General features: G+C 39.1%; 1 protein-coding gene across 2 annotated transcripts in view; it reads right to left on the bottom strand.

Annotated features, from left to right (window-relative positions):
* The window catches only part of LOC109097386 (N-acetyl-beta-glucosaminyl-glycoprotein 4-beta-N-acetylgalactosaminyltransferase 1-like), a 136,713-nt gene that overhangs the window by 14,940 nt on the left and 99,161 nt on the right, over positions 1–22,612 (bottom strand). For both annotated transcript variants that reach the window (XM_042753516.1, XM_042753517.1), the window contains exons 8-9: positions 14,850–14,928; positions 4,262–4,328 (exon numbers count right to left, since the gene is read on the bottom strand). In XM_042753516.1, coding sequence (XP_042609450.1) covers positions 4,262–4,328; positions 14,850–14,928 — 146 coding nt within the window. The remainder of the gene's footprint in view (positions 1–4,261; positions 4,329–14,849; positions 14,929–22,612) is intronic.

The following is a 22,612-nucleotide window of genomic DNA, read 5'->3' as shown; positions in this document are numbered from 1 at the left end:
TGTTATACCTTTTTATATTTTATGTGGTGTCATGATTTACTTTAGATAAAAACAAAGGTTTATTATTGTATGTTCGTTTGGCATTTCATTTATTGTATACCCTTTAAATTTGCTTATTGAAATAAAAAACAATAGCAGCAGCAGCAGCAGTATGGTGTAACATTTATTTGAAACATGTATTTGGTACTTGCTACCTTATATCTTTACTCTTTCCTTTCATTCTTTTCATGACTTTGGAAAACTTGTCTCGGATGATTCTCTTCGTCGCTTTTTGCATAACTCTGGGTCATCGACACCAAGCTTCGTTGCAATTTCTTTATAGGAATTAAATGCTTTCTCTGAATCTTTTAAGTATGTCCATGAGCGATCGTACAGGTGCGAATATATCTATGCCAGCTCAGCCATTTGACACATTGTATTTATTTTGCTAGTGATAGGAGATGTTGTTCTCTTGCCTGACCTCCGTTGAATGAGATACGAACCGGGGGAAAAAAAAAACACACGTCAAAGAAGGTGGAGTTTCCGAACACACCCACTGATTGCGTAACCATCACGGACCAATGGAAACTCAAAGGTGTTTAGGAGCCAAATGAACTCCCTCCAGAAAGTTCGCTTTGGTCAGTTGTTTCGAACTGCCAAAACGAACTCAAAACGAACTTCGTTTCGGCCTGATTTTGTTCAAAATGACGTCATATCAGTTCATTCTTCGATTTCGTTTGAAGTATATCGGGGCCTTGATGTACTAAACAAGAACTTTCCATTCAGGTCCTGGGCTATTTTAGCACACCACAACAGAACAAGGTGTTCAAAATATAAATTTCTCACACTGACAATAACCAGTGGTGGCATGCTGTATTTTGCGTGATGATTTAATTGTTCTTTTTCATTCATCAAATAGTCTCCAGGGTCTTACACCTACAACCCTTTGGTTATCAGCCCCAGTCTACCCCCTAATCATATCAAACCCTGCTGTCATTGCAAACTATATGAATGGGGTTCTTCATTATGTTGCATATAAAAAGCCTTGTACAATGTACAATACAATCACAATTCTGAAGGGAATTCATTTCATAGTATTTGACACTTGATGCAAGAAAGCCCTTGTCAGAACTCAATTTTTCACACAAGGCATTCAAGCATAACTCTGACTCTTATAGGAGGACTGATGGTTTTACCAGTCGTGTTGCCTAGAGACACATTCACCACAAACCTTTGCTTCCAACAGCTGTGTCCCTGAAGAACTAAATGTGTAAAAAGAAAAGAAACTGTTACATTAATAGTTTATAGAAAGTTTTAACATTGAAGAGAAAATGTTATTGCTCAGATGGTACCTTTTATAGCTCAAAAGCTTTCTGTTAAGCACCCTTCCATTCTTGTAAAATTCCAAAGCATAAATAAAAAGTGACACTAATGAGACAATTGTGTTTTAAGTTTAGAGTATTGTGGCTAGCATAGCTCAGATAACTTTGTCTTTAATTTTATGATAAATTAGTTCATATTGAACTGGCCATCAATCTGTTTCCATTCCTTTGGCCTTAGATACTGGAATAGGCTCCAGCTTTCCGACCTTACAGTGGATATCAAAAATGAAAGAAAAATATTGTTAATCTTTATCACTCAAGATTTGAAGTAATATTAGCTCTATGTATACCACTGTTCTACTAACATGTAGAACAAAATAACCAAGCCATTTCAACAAAAACCTTTATTTTGTGGAAACAGTGATCAAAATTAGAGAACAGTAACCACTGTGGCACAAAAGAAGAATACAACTAATATTTTGGAGAGTTTTTAATTAGTAGGAACTGTGCAGGCCCTTGCTTTGAATGACTTCAGCACATCCACGGCCTCAGGACATCACTAGTCTCTCAGACTGTGCCGGTGTGATCTTGGTCCATTCTTCTTCCAGTCTCTTCCATAGTTTGTAGCTGTAGTGGGTTTCTTAGGTATAACTTTGTTGCCAAGGATTTTCCAGAGATTTTCAGATCAGGTTAGATCAGGACTCTGGGTCAGCCATTTCATTATTTCAGTATTTTCAGCTTCAAGGAACTGCTTTACCTGTTTTGCAGTGCGGCGGGGGCATTGTCTTGCATGAAAATTGCAGGCTGATTGGGAGATACTTGCAGGGAAGGTACCGCATGTTGCTGAAGGAGGTTCTGATAAATATTTGCATTCCCCCTGCCATGTAGCTGTATAAAAGTCCAAACTCCTTCTGCAGAAAACATCCCCCAAACCATGACACTTCATCCTCCTCTTTTCACTTACTTCTTTACGCACTTGGGGTTCAGTTTTTATTCAGTTTTATGCCAAACAAAAGGTTGCCCTTCAGATCCAAATTAATTAAACTTGCTTTCATCACTAAAGTGAACTTTGGACCAGTTCTCCTCTCTCCACACGACATGCCCCTCAGCAAAGGTGAGTCTAGCCTTTTGATTCTTTGTGCTGATAAGAGGCTTAGTCACTGCAGAGTGGGCTTTCAGTCCAAATTCTCTTAAACATTCTGAGACAGATCCCTAAACTATTCAGCAGTGAACTGCCAAGCAATTCCAGCTGCAGTGCTGAACCGATTCCCCATTGAGTGTCTCAACATTATCCTGTCTTCTTGTGCATTTGTCTTACGTGGACAACCAGCCGTTTTGGGGGACTTTAATGAATTAGTGTCACTGTAAACCTGCAATATTCGAGAAATCACAGATTTGGAACGACCAACTTCTCTTGCAATTACTGAACGGGTCATCCCTTTGGCCTTCCTCTGGACAACCTCCTGTCGCAGAGTTTCAGTCACCTCAAAGCAGCCTGCCATCTAGCAATCCCAGTGAAAACTGGAGGAATGCTGGAGTTCTTTTTCAAATATCTCATTTAAGTCTTTTATACTGTGCTTCAGAATACAATTAATTTATGAAATATGCTTAAAAACTGCCCTTCTACTCCTGTAAGGATAACTTCAAATAGGACTAAGCAGTAACCTTGAAATTTAGGAAATTATACGTTGTTCTCTAATTTTGATCGCCACCATACATAGGCCAAATGGTTTGGAGCAATGGTTCCCAACCACGTTCCTGGAGTTCTCTCCACCACTGCTCATTTTACATGTATCCTTCCTGATTCAACTCATCAGCTCATCAGCAGAAACTCCAAGACCTGAAATGGGTGTCAGATAAATAAGACGTGCAAAATGTGCAGAGTTGGGGTACTGAAGGAAAGTGGTTGGGCACCACTAGTTTAGAGAATGGATGAATTGTTCATACTGAGCTCTCTGACATTTGATTGCAGACAATGGCAAATCTGAGCAAAGTTTGAGACATTGGGGAGATGTCTTAGGAAATTCAAGAATAGATGTTAGATTATTCAGGTCTTTTTTCTCAGGAGAGCACTTAGAAGCAAGATACTTCTACTTTGCTGTTAATGTCATTGCTTTCTAGAAGAAACAGTTTAAATTTGATGGAGATTTAATTTGCAATTCTTCCTTCCAATTTGAATGTAAACTCTATGAGGCCAGGGTGTGTGTGCTGTGAAATGCTTGAAAACAGATAAGCTCCATTGTGTTACAAGATGGCATTTGTACTGAAGACACTTCCAAAAGGCTATCCGTGAAGGTCAGCATCATCACTATGGCAACAGTATGCAAGCTACGGATGTTAACACTCCATGCCTGATCTCCCTTTGAGAGCACGCAAGATCCAACAGAGTCTTTATAACCTTGTTCTTTTTCCCGTGTCCTTTCTCTCTTTATGTCACAGCAGCTCTAAGCACATTTTCAATTTTGCTTCACCTCAGGGCACTAACACCAAAAAGTGTTAAAAGCAAATTGTCCACTAAACTCATCAATTTTGTAGCGAACTCTGTAGGACGCTATTAAAAGTCTTTGTGCATACAACTTTAGGGCACGGAAAACAACTTTAAAGTGTAATGCGACTAATACATCTAGTCATTTCAAGCCCTATGGGACACACGGTACCAATCCCTGCATAAAGACCAGCGGTTGGAAACAGCCTCTGGCAGAAGCAGTCACTGTCATCAATCTCAATGATCCTGAAAAAGCCACTTTCTTCCTTCTTGACAACTCTCAGAGGCACCGTCTGTTTCATAAACAGTTCACACCGAAACCTCTCAAGCACCTCAGAGAATAACATAAAAAACTAAAGTTCAAACTATCACATCATCAAGCCACTCAAACCATGATGGCGTGGCGGCAGTACGATGGCTAGTCTGTGCTGGTTAGTTTTGAAATTGGTGGAGTTTGTAAGAGAGGGAGGGTTACCTGTATACAGAGAGATGTAGGCGGAATCGATGACCTCATACTTGAGTCCTGGCAGGAAAGGGCGCCACTGTAATAGAGACAAAGAGAAACATTTAGAGAGAAACTAGACTCAAGCCTCATATGGCATGGCCACGGTTGGCCAACAGACCATCCTTAGACTGCATGAAGCATACTGTACAGAAACCGGCAAGATCCATCTGAAATCGACATTTCCAGCAATTTCTGAGAATCAGCCACATAAGTTTTCATCAGTCCACCAGGTTATAGTGTTGTGTTTGGGTACCAATTGAATGCAACAAGTGCTTTTGAGAAACAATCAGTTGTAGGATTTGATGAAGTTGATGAGGTTCATGCTATTAAATCATTTGAAAGAGTATTTTTTCTTTTGATTGAGATTGTTTGAGTGATTTTTTACTTTTTTTTTTTGGGGATAGTTCACCTAAAAATGAAAATTCTGTCATTAATTACTCACTGTCATGTCGTTCTAAACCTGTAAGAACTTTGTTCATCTTCAGAACACTAACCAAGATATTTTTGATGAATTCCGAGAGCTCTGACCCTCCCTTAGAGAGCAAGGATCCTAATTTTGGAGAGTATCATATACCTAAAAAAATCCATAAGCAATCATGACGTTGATTCAATATCGATTCTTAAAAGCTGCAAATTGATCTTTCTGCCATTTCTTTCAGCAAACATTCAAAACCAGATCTGATTAATGTGAATCTTATCATTAGTCTTTTCAACTAGATGTCACCCTCTCATTTACGCGATGTTACAACCAGAGTATTTGAGCGGAGTGGGAGTGGAGCGGTGTGATTTTGACTGGAGCACGGAGCGGATTTTTTAAAAGTCGGAGCGTCGTGGTTTTCACTCGCTCCAAGAGTGCTCCACCACTGCTCCCTCACGAGTACAATTCATGCCAACAGCCGGTAATATAACTGCATATTTAGCAAGAATTCACGTTAAACATTTTTAGCTAGCTTGATACAGAAGGATCACTCAAATCAGAAAGAATGTGAAGCTATGATGACGGCAATGGACATGAGTGGGAAGTTATAGTTCTCAAGGAATTTGTTTGTTCCTTCCAGACATTTTCAGCTGAAAGCATGATTTAAACAAGTACTACAACATTTTTTTCACATGCAATCAATCTCTCAATAATGCATTCAAACAAATGTAATATTGTTACTTCATCTGTATCCTAGCCTATCCGATTTCGAATGAACAGAAATCGGTAAGAAAAGCATCGATCCGTAGGTAAAATAACTGATGAAAACATAGTTATTTTCACCACAAACAAAATTTGCACCGCAAAAAAGCAGAAATTATACCTTTAATCCTGACAACCATGTTATTAGCTTGTCATGTGGTAGGAAAAAAGTTTGCAATTTCCAAAGCCGCTTTAAAACTCTCCTTTAATTTGGTAGGATTAATTTTTTTTAAATATATGTTATGAACAGAACTTTGCTATTTCAATCATACTGAAATACTTTAGACATGGAGTGAAGGCGGAGCGGTGTGTGTCAGATATCAGTGAGCGTGGAGTGGAGCGGGAGAGCGGGGAAATGGTGAACCCAGAGTGGAGCTGGTGCGGAGTGATTATAAAAAGCCGCTTTAAAACTCTCCTTGGAGCATGGAGGGGAAATTGTTGACGCTCCACTCCGCTAAAATACTCTGGTTATAACAGAAAGCCTGTCACTGATTCAGTGCTTATAATGGTGGAGATACTGCTGACAATAACCAAGAAAGCAATGTGATTTGCAATGCTCAGGTGAAATACTATAGTAATATTACAAATCTGCTGAAACATTTGGCATAACACATAAGGCGCCATGATTTCCGCAATGAATGAATGGTGGATGGTGCAGCAGATGCATTGTATTGTTTACTACACACATACTAAAGCATGGACGACTCTCACAGTGTTTTCAGCTTCTGCCGTCTCTCTACATGAAGATATGAACACAAGAATATCATCTCCAGCTGCTCTGAGAGTCACTTCATTGCATTTTACTGTTTAATTTGAGAAAACTACCTTCATATCACATATACAACAGCATACATGCTTTGATCTGAGCATAAACAACGTATCTGCATACATACGTTGCATACATTATTTACGTATGTGATACTCTCCAAAATGACGCTATAGGGTGATGCTGAGGAGACGAATTGTTGAATGAAGTCATTATTTTTGTTTTCTTTGCACACAGAAAATATTCTCGTAGCTTTGTAAAATTACGTTGAACCACTGATGTCACATGGATTATTTTAATGATGTCCTTGCTACGTTTCTGAGCCTTGACCATGTTAGGATCCTTGAGGGTCAGAGAGCTCTCAGAATGCATCAAAAATATCTTAATTTGTGTTCTGAAGATGAACGAAGGTTTGGAACGACATGAGGCTGAGAATTTTAATTGTCTGGTTTTGTGCCAACAAGAGCTTGTCTATACAATTACAATTTCTTTCTGCACTTGGGTGCTGCAAAATTAGCTGTTTAGCTATCCATGCTTTGAACATGTGTGGAACAATATAGAATCATACCATACTGAAACATGTCCTAATAAGAAATGCTACCATTACTTGCCTACCTTAGTTGGTCATGTGCTGGTCCTACGCAACTAGCTCCTGCTCAGGACCAGCTCATAACCAGCTAATAACCAGTTAAGGACCAGCTTAAACCAGCTCAAACCAGCTGCCATGCTTCAAAACTTACCTAACCAGCATATGCTGGTTTTTTCAACATGCTGGACCCTTTGTCCTGGGCCTGGATTTGAGTGTGGCCCAGAAAGCAATCATTTTAATGGAGAGGGAACCCATTATGAGTTTGGGTCCTTTGCATTAGTCAGAAGGTCTCTTCTTGTCTAAGTGTTTGGTTCCTGGCCAGAAGAAGTGGCAAAGTAGACCTGACAGTAAAAAGCCTTTATGCTGACAGTCAAAAGTCTGGCAACAAAAGACTGAAAAGAACCTGTGAAGTAATGAGACACTAAGTTGTGGAAAAAGTATTGCACAAAGTGACGAAATCACCTCTTAATGATGGACATCTCATCAAACCCTTTAGTGCCGAAAGGTCTGATTAAAGTTTTGAAATGGTGTAGACATGTAGCAACTGTGCCTTAATCAGATGTGATGGCAAGTGTCTGATCTCAATGTGGAAATGTTGCGCAACCAACAAAATATCATCACGTTGGGAGCTAGAAGAGGCTAGAAACTCTGATTAGGATAGAAGAGATGGAATTGCTTGTCGATTTATCACATTAATCCTATTTAGGACATGTTGAAAAGTCGTCTTTTAAGAAAATATGAACCAGAAAGCCGCCATGGAATCCTATATTCCTGTATTGATTGTCTAGAAAAATTGTATTGATGACCAATGAATGGAACTAAAAGAGATGAAGGGAAATTTTGCATTGCTATTTATTTGTCAATATTTCAAGCAAGGTCACCCTCACTAAATAGATTCACCCGTCCAATCACAACACAACATGCAGCAGGAAATGAGAGACACACTCACATCAACAGTAGCTTCTTCAGCAGCACACTTACAAACCATCAGACAAGCTACAATTCTTTTAATGACGTCGTGCAATTACCATGTCACTTCTGCTTATGCTCGCTGTAATGAGGAGAGACAGGCCATTTTCTACAGCAAACACACACACACACACACACACACACACACACACATTAAGCTCATTTTACCCTAAAACTTTACCTTCATACTTTGCATCATGATGATTAAAAAAAAACATATATTGTCTTAAATCAAATATATATTTTTAAAAGATAATTTCATTATTTTCTTGACACAGAACATGTTCTTGGCTGATTCTGTGAGATTCACACACACATATATTCAGAAAGGTCTAGAATTCAGAATGAAGATTAGAGGCACTCTAAGAGAGATTGAAACAGCACCCACTAATATCACTTGAAAGTATAATAAAACCCATTGGCAGTTAGAAGCCTCTTCTTTGTGATAAATGTAGGTGTCTGGGTTTGTGGACACTATAATCATTCCAGCTTTTAGAAGAGTCAGAAAGACAAAGTGCACAAGAAAAATATGTGTTGTGGCAGAGAAAAACTACAAAAGGCTTTGTACTTGTGTGTGTGTCAGGTTTTGACCAAATGCCCTTAACAAAACCTGAAATTATCTGCAACGTGAGAACCTCTCAATGGTTCCCAGGAAGACAATAACTAAATTATGTGATAATTAATATCTAAAAATGCACAAAATAGCCATTCAATAGGGGGAAGGAATAGTGTATTGTAATCTTAAGGAGCTGATATTTAATATAAATTGTGATCTCTCCCCATTGAGAAAGTTAAAGAAATGTGTGTGCTTTAAATTAGCTGTGCCTGTCTTCACGGTCTCATGTCTCTGATAAAATTCTTCGGTGAAACAGAGGTCCGATTCAATGGCCTGAAGCATTTAGTGTGAAGAGACAAAAATCAATACAAGAGGGAAAACAATAAAATGCAACACATAGTCAGAAAAAAAATAAATACAAGAGGGATATTTTATTATGCTCTGTGTCTGGCAAATGTGTACAGTCACGTAAGAGTTTTATAATGTGGTTTCTCTATCAAACGTTCTGACAAAGTTGAATTGCTGGGAATTTCAATTCATACTCAAAACAATGCTATTTTTAATGTCTTAAAATGAAAGTAGTAGTTCACCCCCAAAAATTAAAAAATTCATCCAAGTTGTAGATGAGTTTGTTTCTTCATCTGATTTGGAGAAATATAGCATTGCATCACTTGCTCACCAATGGATCCTCTGCAGTGAATGGGTGCCGTCCGAATGAGAGTGTTTTCACAAATACACAGTTTTTAAGTTTACAAGACATTAATTGATGGACTGGAGTGGTGTGGATTACTTGTGGATTATTGTGATGTTTTTATCAGCTGTTTGGACTCTCATTCTGACGGCACCCATTCACTGCAGAGGATCCATTGGTGAGCAAGTGATGCAATGCTACATTTCTCCAAAATTTATGAAGAAAACAAACTCATCTTCATCTTGGATGGACTGAGGGGTGAGGACATTTTCAGTAAATTTTAGTTTTCTTTAACAGCTCTATTTTTATTTGATGCATGTCTTCCCGCAACAACTGCTGTGTGAGATTACATTTACTGCTAATAGAACATATTCAGAAAACAAGTCATATTTTGTTTTTCTATTTACAATATTTACCAAATAAATATTAGAATATTAAAAATATCAATTACCACAGCCATGACCTCAACTGACATCGAGGGAGCACCACAAAATTACATATTTTTTATTGTCTGATTATTTATCAAATATGTCTTACATATTATATCAACCAAATGATAGTACAGATCAAAAGTTTGGAAACATTACTATTTTTAATGTTTTTGAAAGAAGTCTCTTCTGCTCTTCAAGCCTGCATTCATTTGATCAAAAATACAGAAAAAAAACAGTAATATTGTGAAATATTATTACAACTTAAAATAATAGTTTTCTATTTGAATATACTTTAAAAAAATAATTTATTCCTGTGATGCGAAGCTGAATTTTCAGCATCATTACTCCAGCCTTCAGTGTCACATGTAACATCAAGTCTATCACATGATCATTTAGAAATCATTCTAATATTCTGATTTATTATGAGTGTTGGAAACAGTTCTGCTGTCTAATATATTTGATGAATAAAAGGGTTAAAAAGAACCACATTTATTCAAAAAAAAAAAAATTCTAATAATATATATTCTAATAATATATATTTTCTTTACTATCACTTTTTATCAGATTTAACACATCCTTGCTGAATAAAAGTATTGATTTTATTTAAAAGAAAGAAAGAAAGAAAAAAATACTGACCCCAAATTACTGACCAGTAGTGTATATTGTTATTACAAATATTTATATTTTAAAAACATAGGCTTTTTTTTTTTTTTTTCTTTTTTTTTTTTTTTTACTTTTTATTCATCAAAGTATTTTAAAAAAGTATCACATGATCTGAAAAAATATTAAGCAGCAGAACTGTTTCCAACTTTGATAATGAATTATCATATTAGAATGATTTCTAAAGGATCATGTGATAATGATCCTAAAAATTCAGCTTTGCATCACAGAAATAAATGATAATTTAAAGTATAATAAATTTAAAAACAATTATTTTAAGTTGTAATAATATTTCACAATATTACATTTTTTTTCTGTATTTTTGATCAAATAAATGCAGGCTTGATGAGCGGAAGAAACTTCTTTCAAAAGCATTAAAAATAGTAATGTTTCCTAACTTTTGACCTGTACTGTATGTCTTATAGAATTGTTACTAAAAGTAATTAATAATAAAAAAAGATTTCAAATCTCACATCATATTAATAATAATAACTTTTTAGACCAGAAAAAAAATAATATTAAAAAATAATATTAATAATTATATTTTTGGCCTACTCACAAGTTGACTAGAAAACTGAAAAAATAAAATAAAAATAAACAAAAGGTTAGGATGCCTCAGATTTGCTTTGCCTTTCAACAAATTACACGCTGTAACTACAAAAATATCAATAATCATTTTATTTTTTGTCCCCATTACATTGTAAGCTTACTTCATTGCACCAAATTAATTATAAACAGTTTTGTGCTGTTTATTTTATGGAAATATTTTTTAAAATGTTATTATTTTTGCTAAATTATTTTTTCCTCATAAGCTCACAGAGCGGCTCAGCTCAAGATGTTGTCGTAAGATCTTTTCTCAGAAGCTCCACCACCATCACCTCAGTCCAGAGCAGACGGTCAAAGTCAGGAAATACATTCTGAAAATTTCATTTGGAACCTAAAGTAGTTTGAAGCACTCTCTGCATCTCTCTCTCTCTCTCTCTCTCTCTCTTTCTCTCTCTCCCGCAGAGCCTGTGCTATGGACCGATGCTTGCTGATGGCTTCACAAAAGGGGGCTGTAATTGTTATTTTTGGCATTTGTGATGATAATGTGATGACGTTCATTTAATTTACCATGTTTGTTCCGCTTCTTTCTAAAACAACAGAAGGCCTTGCACATCTTTTTATGAACTATTTATGGTCCCCCTCACATACTTACAGCATTGTCTATATAATTAGCGGGGATAAATAGCTCTTTTCCTTTTTGGTGCTCAATAATAACAGTATGCTGTAGCAGATGGTTTGTGTATTCATTGACAGGGTTTGTAGAATTTTTAATTCCTAAAATATAAAGGCAGTTATATATTTTCATGAATACCTATTTATATTGTTGATCTCCCCTATGCAGTTATAACAGATTTCACAATTCTGGGAAGACTTCCACAAGATTTTGGAGCAGAATTATTGCCCATTCATCCAGTGGAGCATTTGTGAGGTCAGGCACTGATGCTGGAAGAGAAGGCCTGACGTGCTGTCTTTGTTTCAGTTTATCCCAAAGGTGTTGGATGAGGTTGAGGTCAAGACTTTGCGCGAGCAAGTCAAATTCTTCCACACCAAACTCATCCAACCATGTCTTTATGGACCTTGCTTTGAGCACTGAGTCACAGTCATGCTGGAATAGAAAAAGGGCCTTCCACAAACTATTCCCACAAAGTTGAAAGCATAGCATCGTCCAAAATGTATTGGTGTGCTGAAGCATTAAATTTTCCCTTCACTGGAAGTAAGAGGCCCTAGACCAACCCCTGAAAAACAACGTTATCTAGAGCCCTATGATTTCCGCAATGCAGAAAGCTTAGACGAAACCGTGGAATTTTCTGTATAACGTGGTATTTTTATGGAATTCGCCAAATTGTGGATGATCAAATCAAAAGTAAGTATACTTAAATCAAAACAAGATATAGACTAGTGTCTGTGAATATTAAGCCACAACGATTCTATTTAAATATGAATCCTGCATGTTCTTTGTGTCTCTGTGTGAATGAATGGCGCAGACATGCAATTTTCGTTTGCCCCACACATACTGATTCGCTCGCAGTGTTTTCAGCCTCTGACACCTAATTATGAGTACATACACAAACAATGTCTAGAACAGCTCTTACCACTTCAAGAGCATTTCACCTTTTGTTTTGAGTAAAACTATTACCATATACAAACAGAAACATAAAGGTCTTCACAGCAAAATAGAAGTTTGGTTTAATTTGAAGAAACTGTGACAGAAATATGTACTACTACTACTACTAATAATAATAATAATAAAATTATAAATAAAACATTATTTTTTAAAGGAATGTTTACCAGAAAAATTATTTACCAGATTTTTATTTTGTTTGGCATAAAGTAAAACATATTTCATATTGCTTGAATTTTTAATTTTTGTTAAACTTTTAAAAAATTGTTTCTTTAATAAGTTTCATGATTTCAATTAATTAGACCAATAAAATTGAATTTATTTTTTTAATTTTTATAAAGTTTTTAATTAATTAGATGGATAAAATAAAACAAAATCCAGAAAAATGTAAATGGAAAGGGTTTCGTGGGGCAATTATTACTCCTCCACCAAACTTTACAGTCGGCACAATCTAGTTAGGTAGGCAATGTTCTCCACCAAACCCACCAACTTATCACACCCAGACTTGTGAAGTGAGAGAAGTGAGATTCATCACTCCACAGAACAGGTTTCCATTGCTCCAGAGTTCAGTAACTGTGTGCTTTACACACTCCACCCAGCACTTGGCATTGTACTTGGTGATGTGAGGCTTGCATTCAGCTGCTTGCCCATGGAAATCCATTCCATGAAGCTCCCACCACAGTTTTTGTGCTGATATTAATGACGGTGGAAGTCTGGAGCTCTTCAGGTGGAATCAGCAGAGTGTCAGCAACTTTTACGCACCATGTGCCTCAGCACTCAGTACTTTGCTGAGTTTCTTCTGTTCATGAAAGCTTCCACTTTCCAATAATATCATTTACTAGCATCCTTTCACAGTACCCTGTTTGAATTCATTGAGGAGACATCTGGCCAGAAAGAGTGATAAAGAGGCAGGCAGTATTTGTCCATGAACAATAAACAAAGATTCCTACTGCATATTAATGGATATCAGAAACAAGGCACATTTATTTTGCATTTTATTATGTGATTTCACTAAAACAATGAGTGAGGTGGAGCACGGTGAATATACTGTATCACCTCTAAAAGGTCCAGCCACTGCCAGAAGACAAGTGCAATGGTTGATGTAATTAACTGAAAGGTTTAGTACACTTGTTAAATGAAGGAAGAATCAAACAAACCAAAAAACCTGGACTGGAGCATAAATGGATGGTTCGAATCAGAGGTGTTTTAAAGACTTGGCAGTGCAGAAAAAAAAAAAAAATTTAATTTAGAGTTAATGGATGGTGTTTTTAAGTGTCATTTCCATGGGCTGATTTGTTCCAAAACATTTAGATTTTAAGAAATGCTTGTAAGTGCTTGTATATATATATATATATAAAATCAAAAAATATTTATAGTATTTATAATTATTCTAAGCATTTGTTATGACTGGAATCCGTGCAAAAATGTTCTCCTCTAAAAATGTGCTCCTAAAAATAAATTACAGTGGCAAATATTAAAAATGTCAATTTCTAGTACTGGTATGGATCCATTTAGAAAAGAAAAGACTGCCTGAATAACCTTTAAAATTGCTAAACACAGACAGTTTTGTTTATATGTGCTCTTTAGAAGAGGGTTACACAAAAAATATTTTGCCACAAAAAGAGTGTGCTTTTTTTATTATTACTGACAATTTAATTTAATATTAAATACAATTGTTAATGTATATTTTAATATATAATATTATTTTATTTAATGTATTCATTTATCAAATTCTTATTCAAACCGCAGAACATGTTAAGTAAAGGCTATAATAGCATCTTTAAAAAAGTCTTTCCAAGACATTGAACATGTGGAAGTACTGATAATTAAACAAACAATAGAAACCAGATAATAAAATAAAATTTAGGTAACACTTTATAACAGGCACCAATTCTCACTATTAACTAGCTGCTTATTAACATGCCAATATTGGCTGTTTATTAGTTGTTATAAAGCACATGTTCTGCATGACCATATTCTACATCCCTAAGCCTACCTAAACTTAACAACTACCTTACTAATTATTAATAAGCAGCAAATTAGGAGTTTTTTTTTAAGGCAAAAGTTGTAGTTAATGGTTTGTTAATATCGAGAATTGGACTTTAAAATAAAGTGTGACCAAAAGTTATGTAATGTGTTATTTTTTAGTTATGTAATCAAATTAAAAATATAATAAAATAAAATGAGCTGGTCACCCACTCTTAAAAACCCAAGTTCAAGGCTTTCAGAGGTTTTCGGCTCTGTCAGGCTGACTGAATGGACTGTTATCAAAGCTGTGAGTGAAAACAGATATGACCATTCAGTTTCTTTAGCCTCTATTCTCAACTGTCAGAATAGCCCATGGACTGAAAGGACTGGTATAATAGTGTTTATCAAAGTGGACAATAACAGCTGTTTTGGCACTGTAGATAATGGATAGTGAAGGATTGGTTATTGTGCATTTTTAGACAGGATCAACAGAAGCTGAATTGGGAAGCGCTGTGTGGTCTGAAGCATATTAAGAGTCATCTCTGAATCCCTGAGCTTGAGTTGAGCTGATTCAAACTCACCCCGACTTCAACGTGATCCGAGCCTTTGTCATCCTGCTTGTGGAGAATCTCAAAGTAGTATCGTCTGGAGGCCATGAGACTGGAGAGGAAAGAACAGACATGAGACATCTTAATGCCTTTCATTTGTAAGTCCTGTACTTTTATTACTGCATTTTCATATCATATTCTATGTCATCATTTCCTATATTGTAACATCATAGCATATCTTATTAAAGCAATAAAGTGGATTATTGATTTCAGAAAATAGCAACAACAGCAATACAGTAAAAAGGAAGAATGTTCAATAAAGTTACATTTATTAATAGTAATAACTGGAAAATAGTTCCCTATCTGTCGGTCACTACGAGTTATGTCGAATGATGCATGGGGTCTCACATGGGAGCCCAATCATTTCTGAGTTTAAGAGAAAATGCCAATGAGAATTGGCTGGTGGATTTTGCATGCAGATCCACTCCCCGTGCACATGAGTATATAAGGCGACAACGTGCATCCACTCATTAGATTTTTGCTTCGGAGCTGTGTGGTTGTTTGAAAAGCTGTTATACTCCACAAAGCTATTCATCTGCTGTGTGTCAGGAAGCTGTTTTGGTTGGCGGTACGGCACAAACAGCAGTGTCCCTTTCAGGGAGCCCTCTGTCACTACCCAGCTTGGTTTCTCTGCCACAAGCAGAGGACCGCCAGCTAGTGCTCTGGGAGATTTAAGAGTGACAGTGAGAGCTTCTCCGCCAGGCCACGCCCCATGGACCTCTCACTCCTTCTGCAGCGCTTGTCGTTTGCGGCTGCTGAGTGATTCTGCTGGGCTGTCGTATTATGGTGGTCCCAGTACATCCTGCCGCGGGGGGATCAGATGTCAATTGCAGGATTGGGGGATGGGCTATTGACCTCTTTGGATGAAGATTCGGTGGGCTCTGTCGAGGGCTGTGCCCAGCAGTTTTCGGTAGTACAACAGCTAACTGAGGTCATACAGCACATCTTGCCCTGACGTGATCTTCCAACTGCCACTATTCCATCAAGGGCCGTGTCTCAGCCTGCTTGTCGCTGTGGGTGCCCTTCTGCGTCCTCCTACACCGGCTCAGCCACATGCTGAGACATCGTCGAGGCACACAGGAGAGTGGCGCACCCCGTGTTGCATCCGGCCGTTAAGTCCTCCAAGAAGACGACAAAGTGGCCCTGACACGGGCAACCCAGAGATGTGGGAGACTGCTCTTCAGGAAATGGCGAGGACAGCATCGCTCCTTCCCCCGGAGGAGGGCCAGGCAGAGAATCTTTTGTTTCCTTTTCTTTTTGTTCGGCCACTGGCTCAACAGGTTGCAAGGCTCGTGGGTTGACAGTGAGCGATGCACCGCTTCCTCACTCTCACCCACGATGCCCCCTTTCACCAGTGGCAAAGAGGTCGTGGTTTGGAGACACAATGCCTCTCCACGCGTCTCTGGACTGTCCCTCTGGGGACACAGGGAGTTTTGTTGTGATGACTCAGACACGATGCCTTCTGGCCACCCAGCACAACTGCCCATTGCTGCAGCACAGAGGGTACATTGACTGTCCCATTTGGTGCCACTCATACGAAGTTTGGGAGTGTGGCTTGGGTTGCCTTACCCCTCCTGCTGGCTCATTCGGATGGTTCGACTCGACTACACGATTCAGTTTGCCAGGCTACCTCCCAAGTTCAATGGCATTCTTGAGACTTCGGTGGCAGCCCAAGACACCTCTGTCTTGCGGGAGGAGATTGCTGTCCTGTTGGCAAAGGATGCAACCGAGCCAGTCCCTCCAGCTGAGATGAGGATGGGGTTTTACAGCCCTTAGTTCATTGTACCCAAGAAAAGCGGTGGTCTTCGACCTATCTTGGATCTGCGAGTCTTGAATCAGGCTCTTCACAAGCTCCTATTCAAGATGTTGACGCAGAAACTTTTTATCAAATGCGTTCAAGCCCAGGATTGGTTTGCATTGATCGACCTGAAGGACGTGTACTTTCATGTCTCAATCCTTCCTCTCACAGACCGTTCCTACGGTTTGTGTTTGAGGGTCGGGCATGGCAGTACAAGGTCCTCCCCTCCAGGCCCTCTCTGTCCCCCCGTGTCTTCATGAAAGCCACGGAGGGCGCCCTTGCCCCACTATGGGAAATGGGCATCAGGATCCTCAACTATCTCGACAATTGGCTTATCATGGCCAAGTTGCAAGAGGAGTTGTGTGATCACAGGGACTTGGTGCTTCAGCACCTCAGTCAGTTGGGGCTTCAGGTCAACAGAGAGAAGAGCAAGCTCTTCCCTGTGCAGAGAATCTCTTATCTCGGTATGGAGTTAGACTCGGTGAGTATGATGGCACGTCTCACCAACGGATGTGCCCAGTCAGTGCTGAATTGCCTGAGTTTCTTCAGAGGCCGAACAGTGGTACCACTAAAACATTTTCAGAGCCTCCTGGGGCATATGGCATCCGCAGCCACAGTCACGCTGCTTGGATTTGTTCATATGAGAACACTTCAGCACTGGTTACACTCCGAGTCCCAAAATATGGGCATGGCGCTGCGGTAAGCATTGTGTCACCATCATGGGCCGGGGTGTCCTTAGAACAAGTGTCCAGGCATGTCGTTGTCATGACAGATGCCTCCAATACGGGCTGGGGCGCTATTTGCAATGGGCAGGCTGCTTCGGGGTTCTGGACACAACCTCGACTGCTTTGGCACATCAACTGTCTGGAGTTGCTGGCAGTGCATCTAGCCTTGCGGCAGTTCTGGTTGCTGCTGTTGGACAAGCACATGTTGGTCTATACGGACAACACTGCGGCTGTTTCATACATATACCGACAGGGTGGTCTACGATCATGTCGCATGTCTCAACTCACCCGCCATCATCCCCTCTGGAGTCAGACGTGGCTCAAGTCACAGCGCACCATCCACATTCCAGGGGAGCGCAATTGTGCAGCTGACAAAGGCTCTCACGATATCTTACTTTCCCCAGAGAATGGCGACTCCATCCCCAGATGGTCCAACTATATATCTGGACTCTATATATTGGTTATTTTGGGAAAATCCCAGGCATTTTGAGCAGTATAGTATTATAAAAATATGTGCTAATATAAAATTAAATTTAGTAGCCTATATAAAATTGCAAAATAAATCTATCTATCAGTACTTTTTTTACTTAAGTACATAAAAATTTAGTACTTTTATATTTTCACTCAAGTAAATTTGAAAAAGGAGTATTTTAACTGGAGTAATATTTTATTATACGTATCTGTACTTTTACTCAAGTACTTGATTTGTTTACTTCGTCCACCACTGGGTTCTACGCAAGTATGGTTTCCCCCAGTGAGCCTGCTCGTACAGACACTGTGCAAGGTCAGGGAGGACAAGGAACAGGTCATGTTGGCTGTGCCTTTCTGGCCCACCCAGACCTGGTTTTTAGTGATGTGACATACAGCCAAGTATGGTTACCCATACTCAGAATTTGTGCTTTGCATTTAACCCATCCAAGTGCACACACACAGCAGTGAACAAACACACACACCGTGAACACACACCCGGAGCAGTGGGCAGCCATTTATGCTGTGGCACACGGGGAGCATAGGGTTAGGGTTAGGAATTTCTAACCACTAGGCCACGACTTCCCCAATAAATCGGAACTCATACTTCTCGTAACAGCCCATCCCTGGCGCATCCCAGGAGGTCCTTCTTCAGGGGCTGGGCACCATATGGCACCAACGGTGGTAGACACTATCATTTAGGATAGAGCTCCTTCTACGAGGCAGGCCTATGCTTTGAAGTGGAGTCTGTTTATGAATTGGTGTTCTTCTCACTGAGAAGACCCCCTGGAGATGCTCGATTAGAGTCATGCTTTCTTTCCTGCAAGAAAGGTTGTAGCGTAGGCTGTCACCCTCCACCTTGAAAGTGACTGTTGCTGCTATCGCAGCAGATCACAATGCAGTGGACAGCTGGTCCCTGGTGAAGCATTACATGATCGTTAGGTTCCTGAGGGGTGCCAGAAGGTTGAATCCTCCTAGGACACCCCTGATACCCTCCTGGGATATCTCTGTTGTCCTGGCTGGACTTCAGAAGGGTCCCTTTGAGCCGCTTGATTCAGTTAAGCTGAAGTTCCTGTCTCTCAAGATTGATCTCGCTCACTTCCTTTAACAGGGTCAGGAACCTTCACTTACCAATTCCGGTAAGTGAAGAGTGCCTGTGTTTGGGCATGCCTACTCTCACGTTGTCCTGAGTTCCCGGCCTGGATACATTCCCAAGGTTCCCACCACTCCCTTCCGAGATCAGGTGGTGAACCTGCAAGCGCTGCCCATGGAGGAGGCAGATCCAGCCTTGGCGTTGCTGTGTCACATAAGAGCGTTACGCATATATGCAGACTGCACCCAGAGCTTCAGAAGCTCTGAGAAGCTCCTTGTCTGCTTTGGAGGTCAACAGAAAAGAAATGCTGTCTCCAAGCAGAGGTTGGCCCACTTGATAGTGGATGCCATCACCTTGGCTCGCAGTGTTGCCTCCTCCTGGGTGCTGGTGTGTGGCGCCTCTCTGCCAGATATCTGTCGAGCTGTGGGCTGGGTGACACCTAACACCTTCGCAAGGTTTTACAACCTTTGTGTACAGCCGGTTTCTTCCCATGTGTTGGGTAACAGGTAATTGCCGGGAAGATCTGGCTCAGTGTCACATTTGCTGTGCCATTCCCCCTCACACAGGGATGCGAGCGCCTTTTTTCTCCCAGTAGAGTTCCTCGAACCCTGGTCGAGCATCCTCCAGCACCCCCGGCAGTCAGACTTGGTGGAGCAGTCTGACGCCAGGCCAAGTACTGGTGTTAGCATGCCCGGAGTCCCGGTCAGCCCCAGTACTGGGCTAGGTGTCCATATGGCTTGATTCCCTACAGGTAATCCCATATGTGTATTCTTCCACAGTAAGGTTTCCTTCTCAGTAAACCCGTGTCTTCCCTTGATAGACCCGATCTGTCAGTCTCTTCTGGCAGTTGTTCCATCCCTACTCTAAGGTAGGACCTGCCTCAAAGATCCATTCCATATGTAATACTGTCCCCTGGGTCAGTCCATATCAGTAGCTCTACATGTCACCTCCCTACGGGTAGGATGTGGTCTCCGTAGTGACCATTTCCCCTAAGGCTCTCTTCCCCATTGTTCTGCCAGGCTGATAGAACAAATAAGAAAGATTTGAGCCAAACTTTCACTGAAGGTTGAAATCCCTTCCAAAAAATGGTCTTCTCCAGCAGCGATGTACTCACCATTTGATCCCCTTCGGTACCAAGGTCAGTGAATTTGCACTGGGGCTTTGGGAAGGTTATGACCTTAGCGTAGCTTTTGTCTTGACATGCTACAGCTTGTCAATAATTGCAGCGCCACAGGGTTGTGACGGTGTTCAGGTTGTGGCATTTTCCATAGACCCCTTTACGTCATTCAAAATAACTCGTGGTGACCAATACGTAACCCTCGTTCCCTGATGAAGGGAACGGAGACGTTATTTCCCCATGCCACAACCTTGAACTATTTGCTGTTGCCGGGACACGTTAAACCTAATGAGTGAATGCACACTTTCGCCTTATATACCCGTGTACACGGGGAGTGGCTCAGCATGCAAAATCCACTAGCCAATTCTCATTAGTGTTTTCTCTTAAACTCAGAGATGATTGGGCTCCCAAGTGAGACCCCATATGTCATTCAACATTACATCTCCGTTCCCTCCATCAGGGAATGAGGGTTACGTACATAACTGAGATGTTCTTTTGCCAAGTGATATGTGTCTAACTGTGAGGTGTTTACAGTTGCTGAGCAACACAAAAACTATTAAATATTAATATAGAATTTGTGGCCACATGTTTGCATGCATTTCACAACGGCTTCAAACTCAGAATTACAGCCAGAACTGTAATACTTTGCATTGTTTTGTCTATATCTATATATAAATGGAACAAAACAGTGTAGCAAATCGTATTTTGTTGTTATGTACCACATAATATATCATATCATATCACATCAAAGATCATAATATTATATCATACTGTAGTGTTTCAGATTGCATCATATATTTACATTTACATTTAGTCATTTAGCAGACGCTTTTATCCAAAACAACTTACAAATGAGGACAATGGAAGCAATCAAAATCAACAAAAGAACAATTATATACAAGTGCTATAACAAGTCTCAGTTAGCTTAAACAGTACACGTAGCAAGGGCTTTTAAATAATATATTTAATAAAAAGAAAACAGATAGAATAGAAAAAGAATAGAGCAAGCTAGTGTTAGAGGTATTTTTTTGCTTTTGTTAATTGTATAATAAATGAAAAGAAAACAGATAGAAAACAAAAAGAATAGAAAGCTAGTTAGATTTTTTTATTTATTTTTTTAAGAATAGAATTTGAATAGTGAGTGCTAAAGTTAGAGGGTCAAATACAGATGGGAGAGATGTGTTTTAAGCCGATTTTTGAAGATGGCTAAGGACTCAGCTGCTCGGATTGAGTTGGGCAGGTCATTCCACCAGGAGGGAACATTTAATTTAAAAGTCCCTAAAAGTGACTTTGTGCTTCTTTGGGATGGCACAATCAAGTGACGTTTACTTGCAGAACGCAAGCATCTAGAGGGCACATAAGTCTGAAGTAATGAATTTAGGTAAAGGGGTGCAGAGCCAGTGGTGGATATAGTGGTGGATCATATCATATCATAATATCTGAAAATGAAACAAACTTTCCCATGCAGCTCTACCTCTGGAGAGTCTTGTGTTCAAAGGGCAGATGTGAGCTCTAGATGTTTTAAACCGCACAGGTTTACTGCATGCTGCTTTAATGGCACGTGTTCTGGAGACTCCGTCGCTATGGAAATAAAGACGCCAAAATGCAATCACGCGCAGATGAGCTTCCCTAATACTTCTTATGAAATTGATTGTATTATAATTGCTATTAGTATTATAACCAGTGCAAAATACTTATTTGTTGATTCAACTATGTTTTGGCCTTTGTAAAATATGGGACAAATCGCATCCCATATTGATGTGATACAGGACACATCATTTTACCTTTAAATACAGAATGATTCTGTATTTTAAGGGATGGGTGGGTCCCTACCACTCATGTCCTTCACTCACAACTCAACAGTATTTAACACAATACATGTCTTCAGGGTGATGCTCCACCTTATGTTTACATGCACTTATTATTTTATATATATATATACATATTTTTGTTTGTTTGTTTTTTTGTTTTTTTTTTGGTGCCATGGCAATTTGAGAGATGATATTTGCAACATGAGGTTCCCCATGAGTAAATTTTCTCATGCATATTCATAAGCGCTGCAAAAACATGAGACATAATTTAGCTCAGATGCTCACACAAATGTCTTGTTTGCTCCAGTGGGCCTATGAAATACTGAGAGCAAATACAAAGAGGTAGAACAGATGTGGAAAAGAGATTAAGAACTGATGAATTGAAAAGCAAGAGAAATCAAGAAACAACCAACTTATTCAAGAGAACACTATTACGTTAATATATAATATAATATAATATAATACAATACAATATAATATAAACACCTAAAACCCTCAGCTAGTTATATGAATATATGTACAAAAATCTGCTATTTATAATAAATAAATAAATATGAAAATTGAGAAAACTGTAGAGAACCCACTATATAATATAATATAATATAATATAATATAATATAATATAAACACCTAAAACCCTCAGCTAGTTATGTACAAAAATCTATTATTTATAATAAATAAATAAATAAATATGAAAAGTCAGCAAACTGTAGAAAGAATCCAC

This window comes from Cyprinus carpio, chromosome B25, assembly GCF_018340385.1.
Source record: "Cyprinus carpio isolate SPL01 chromosome B25, ASM1834038v1, whole genome shotgun sequence".
Classification (NCBI taxonomy): domain Eukaryota; kingdom Metazoa; phylum Chordata; class Actinopteri; order Cypriniformes; family Cyprinidae; genus Cyprinus; species Cyprinus carpio.
Note: the sequence above shows the minus strand (reverse complement) of the source record. Positions and strands in the feature narration are given on the sequence as shown.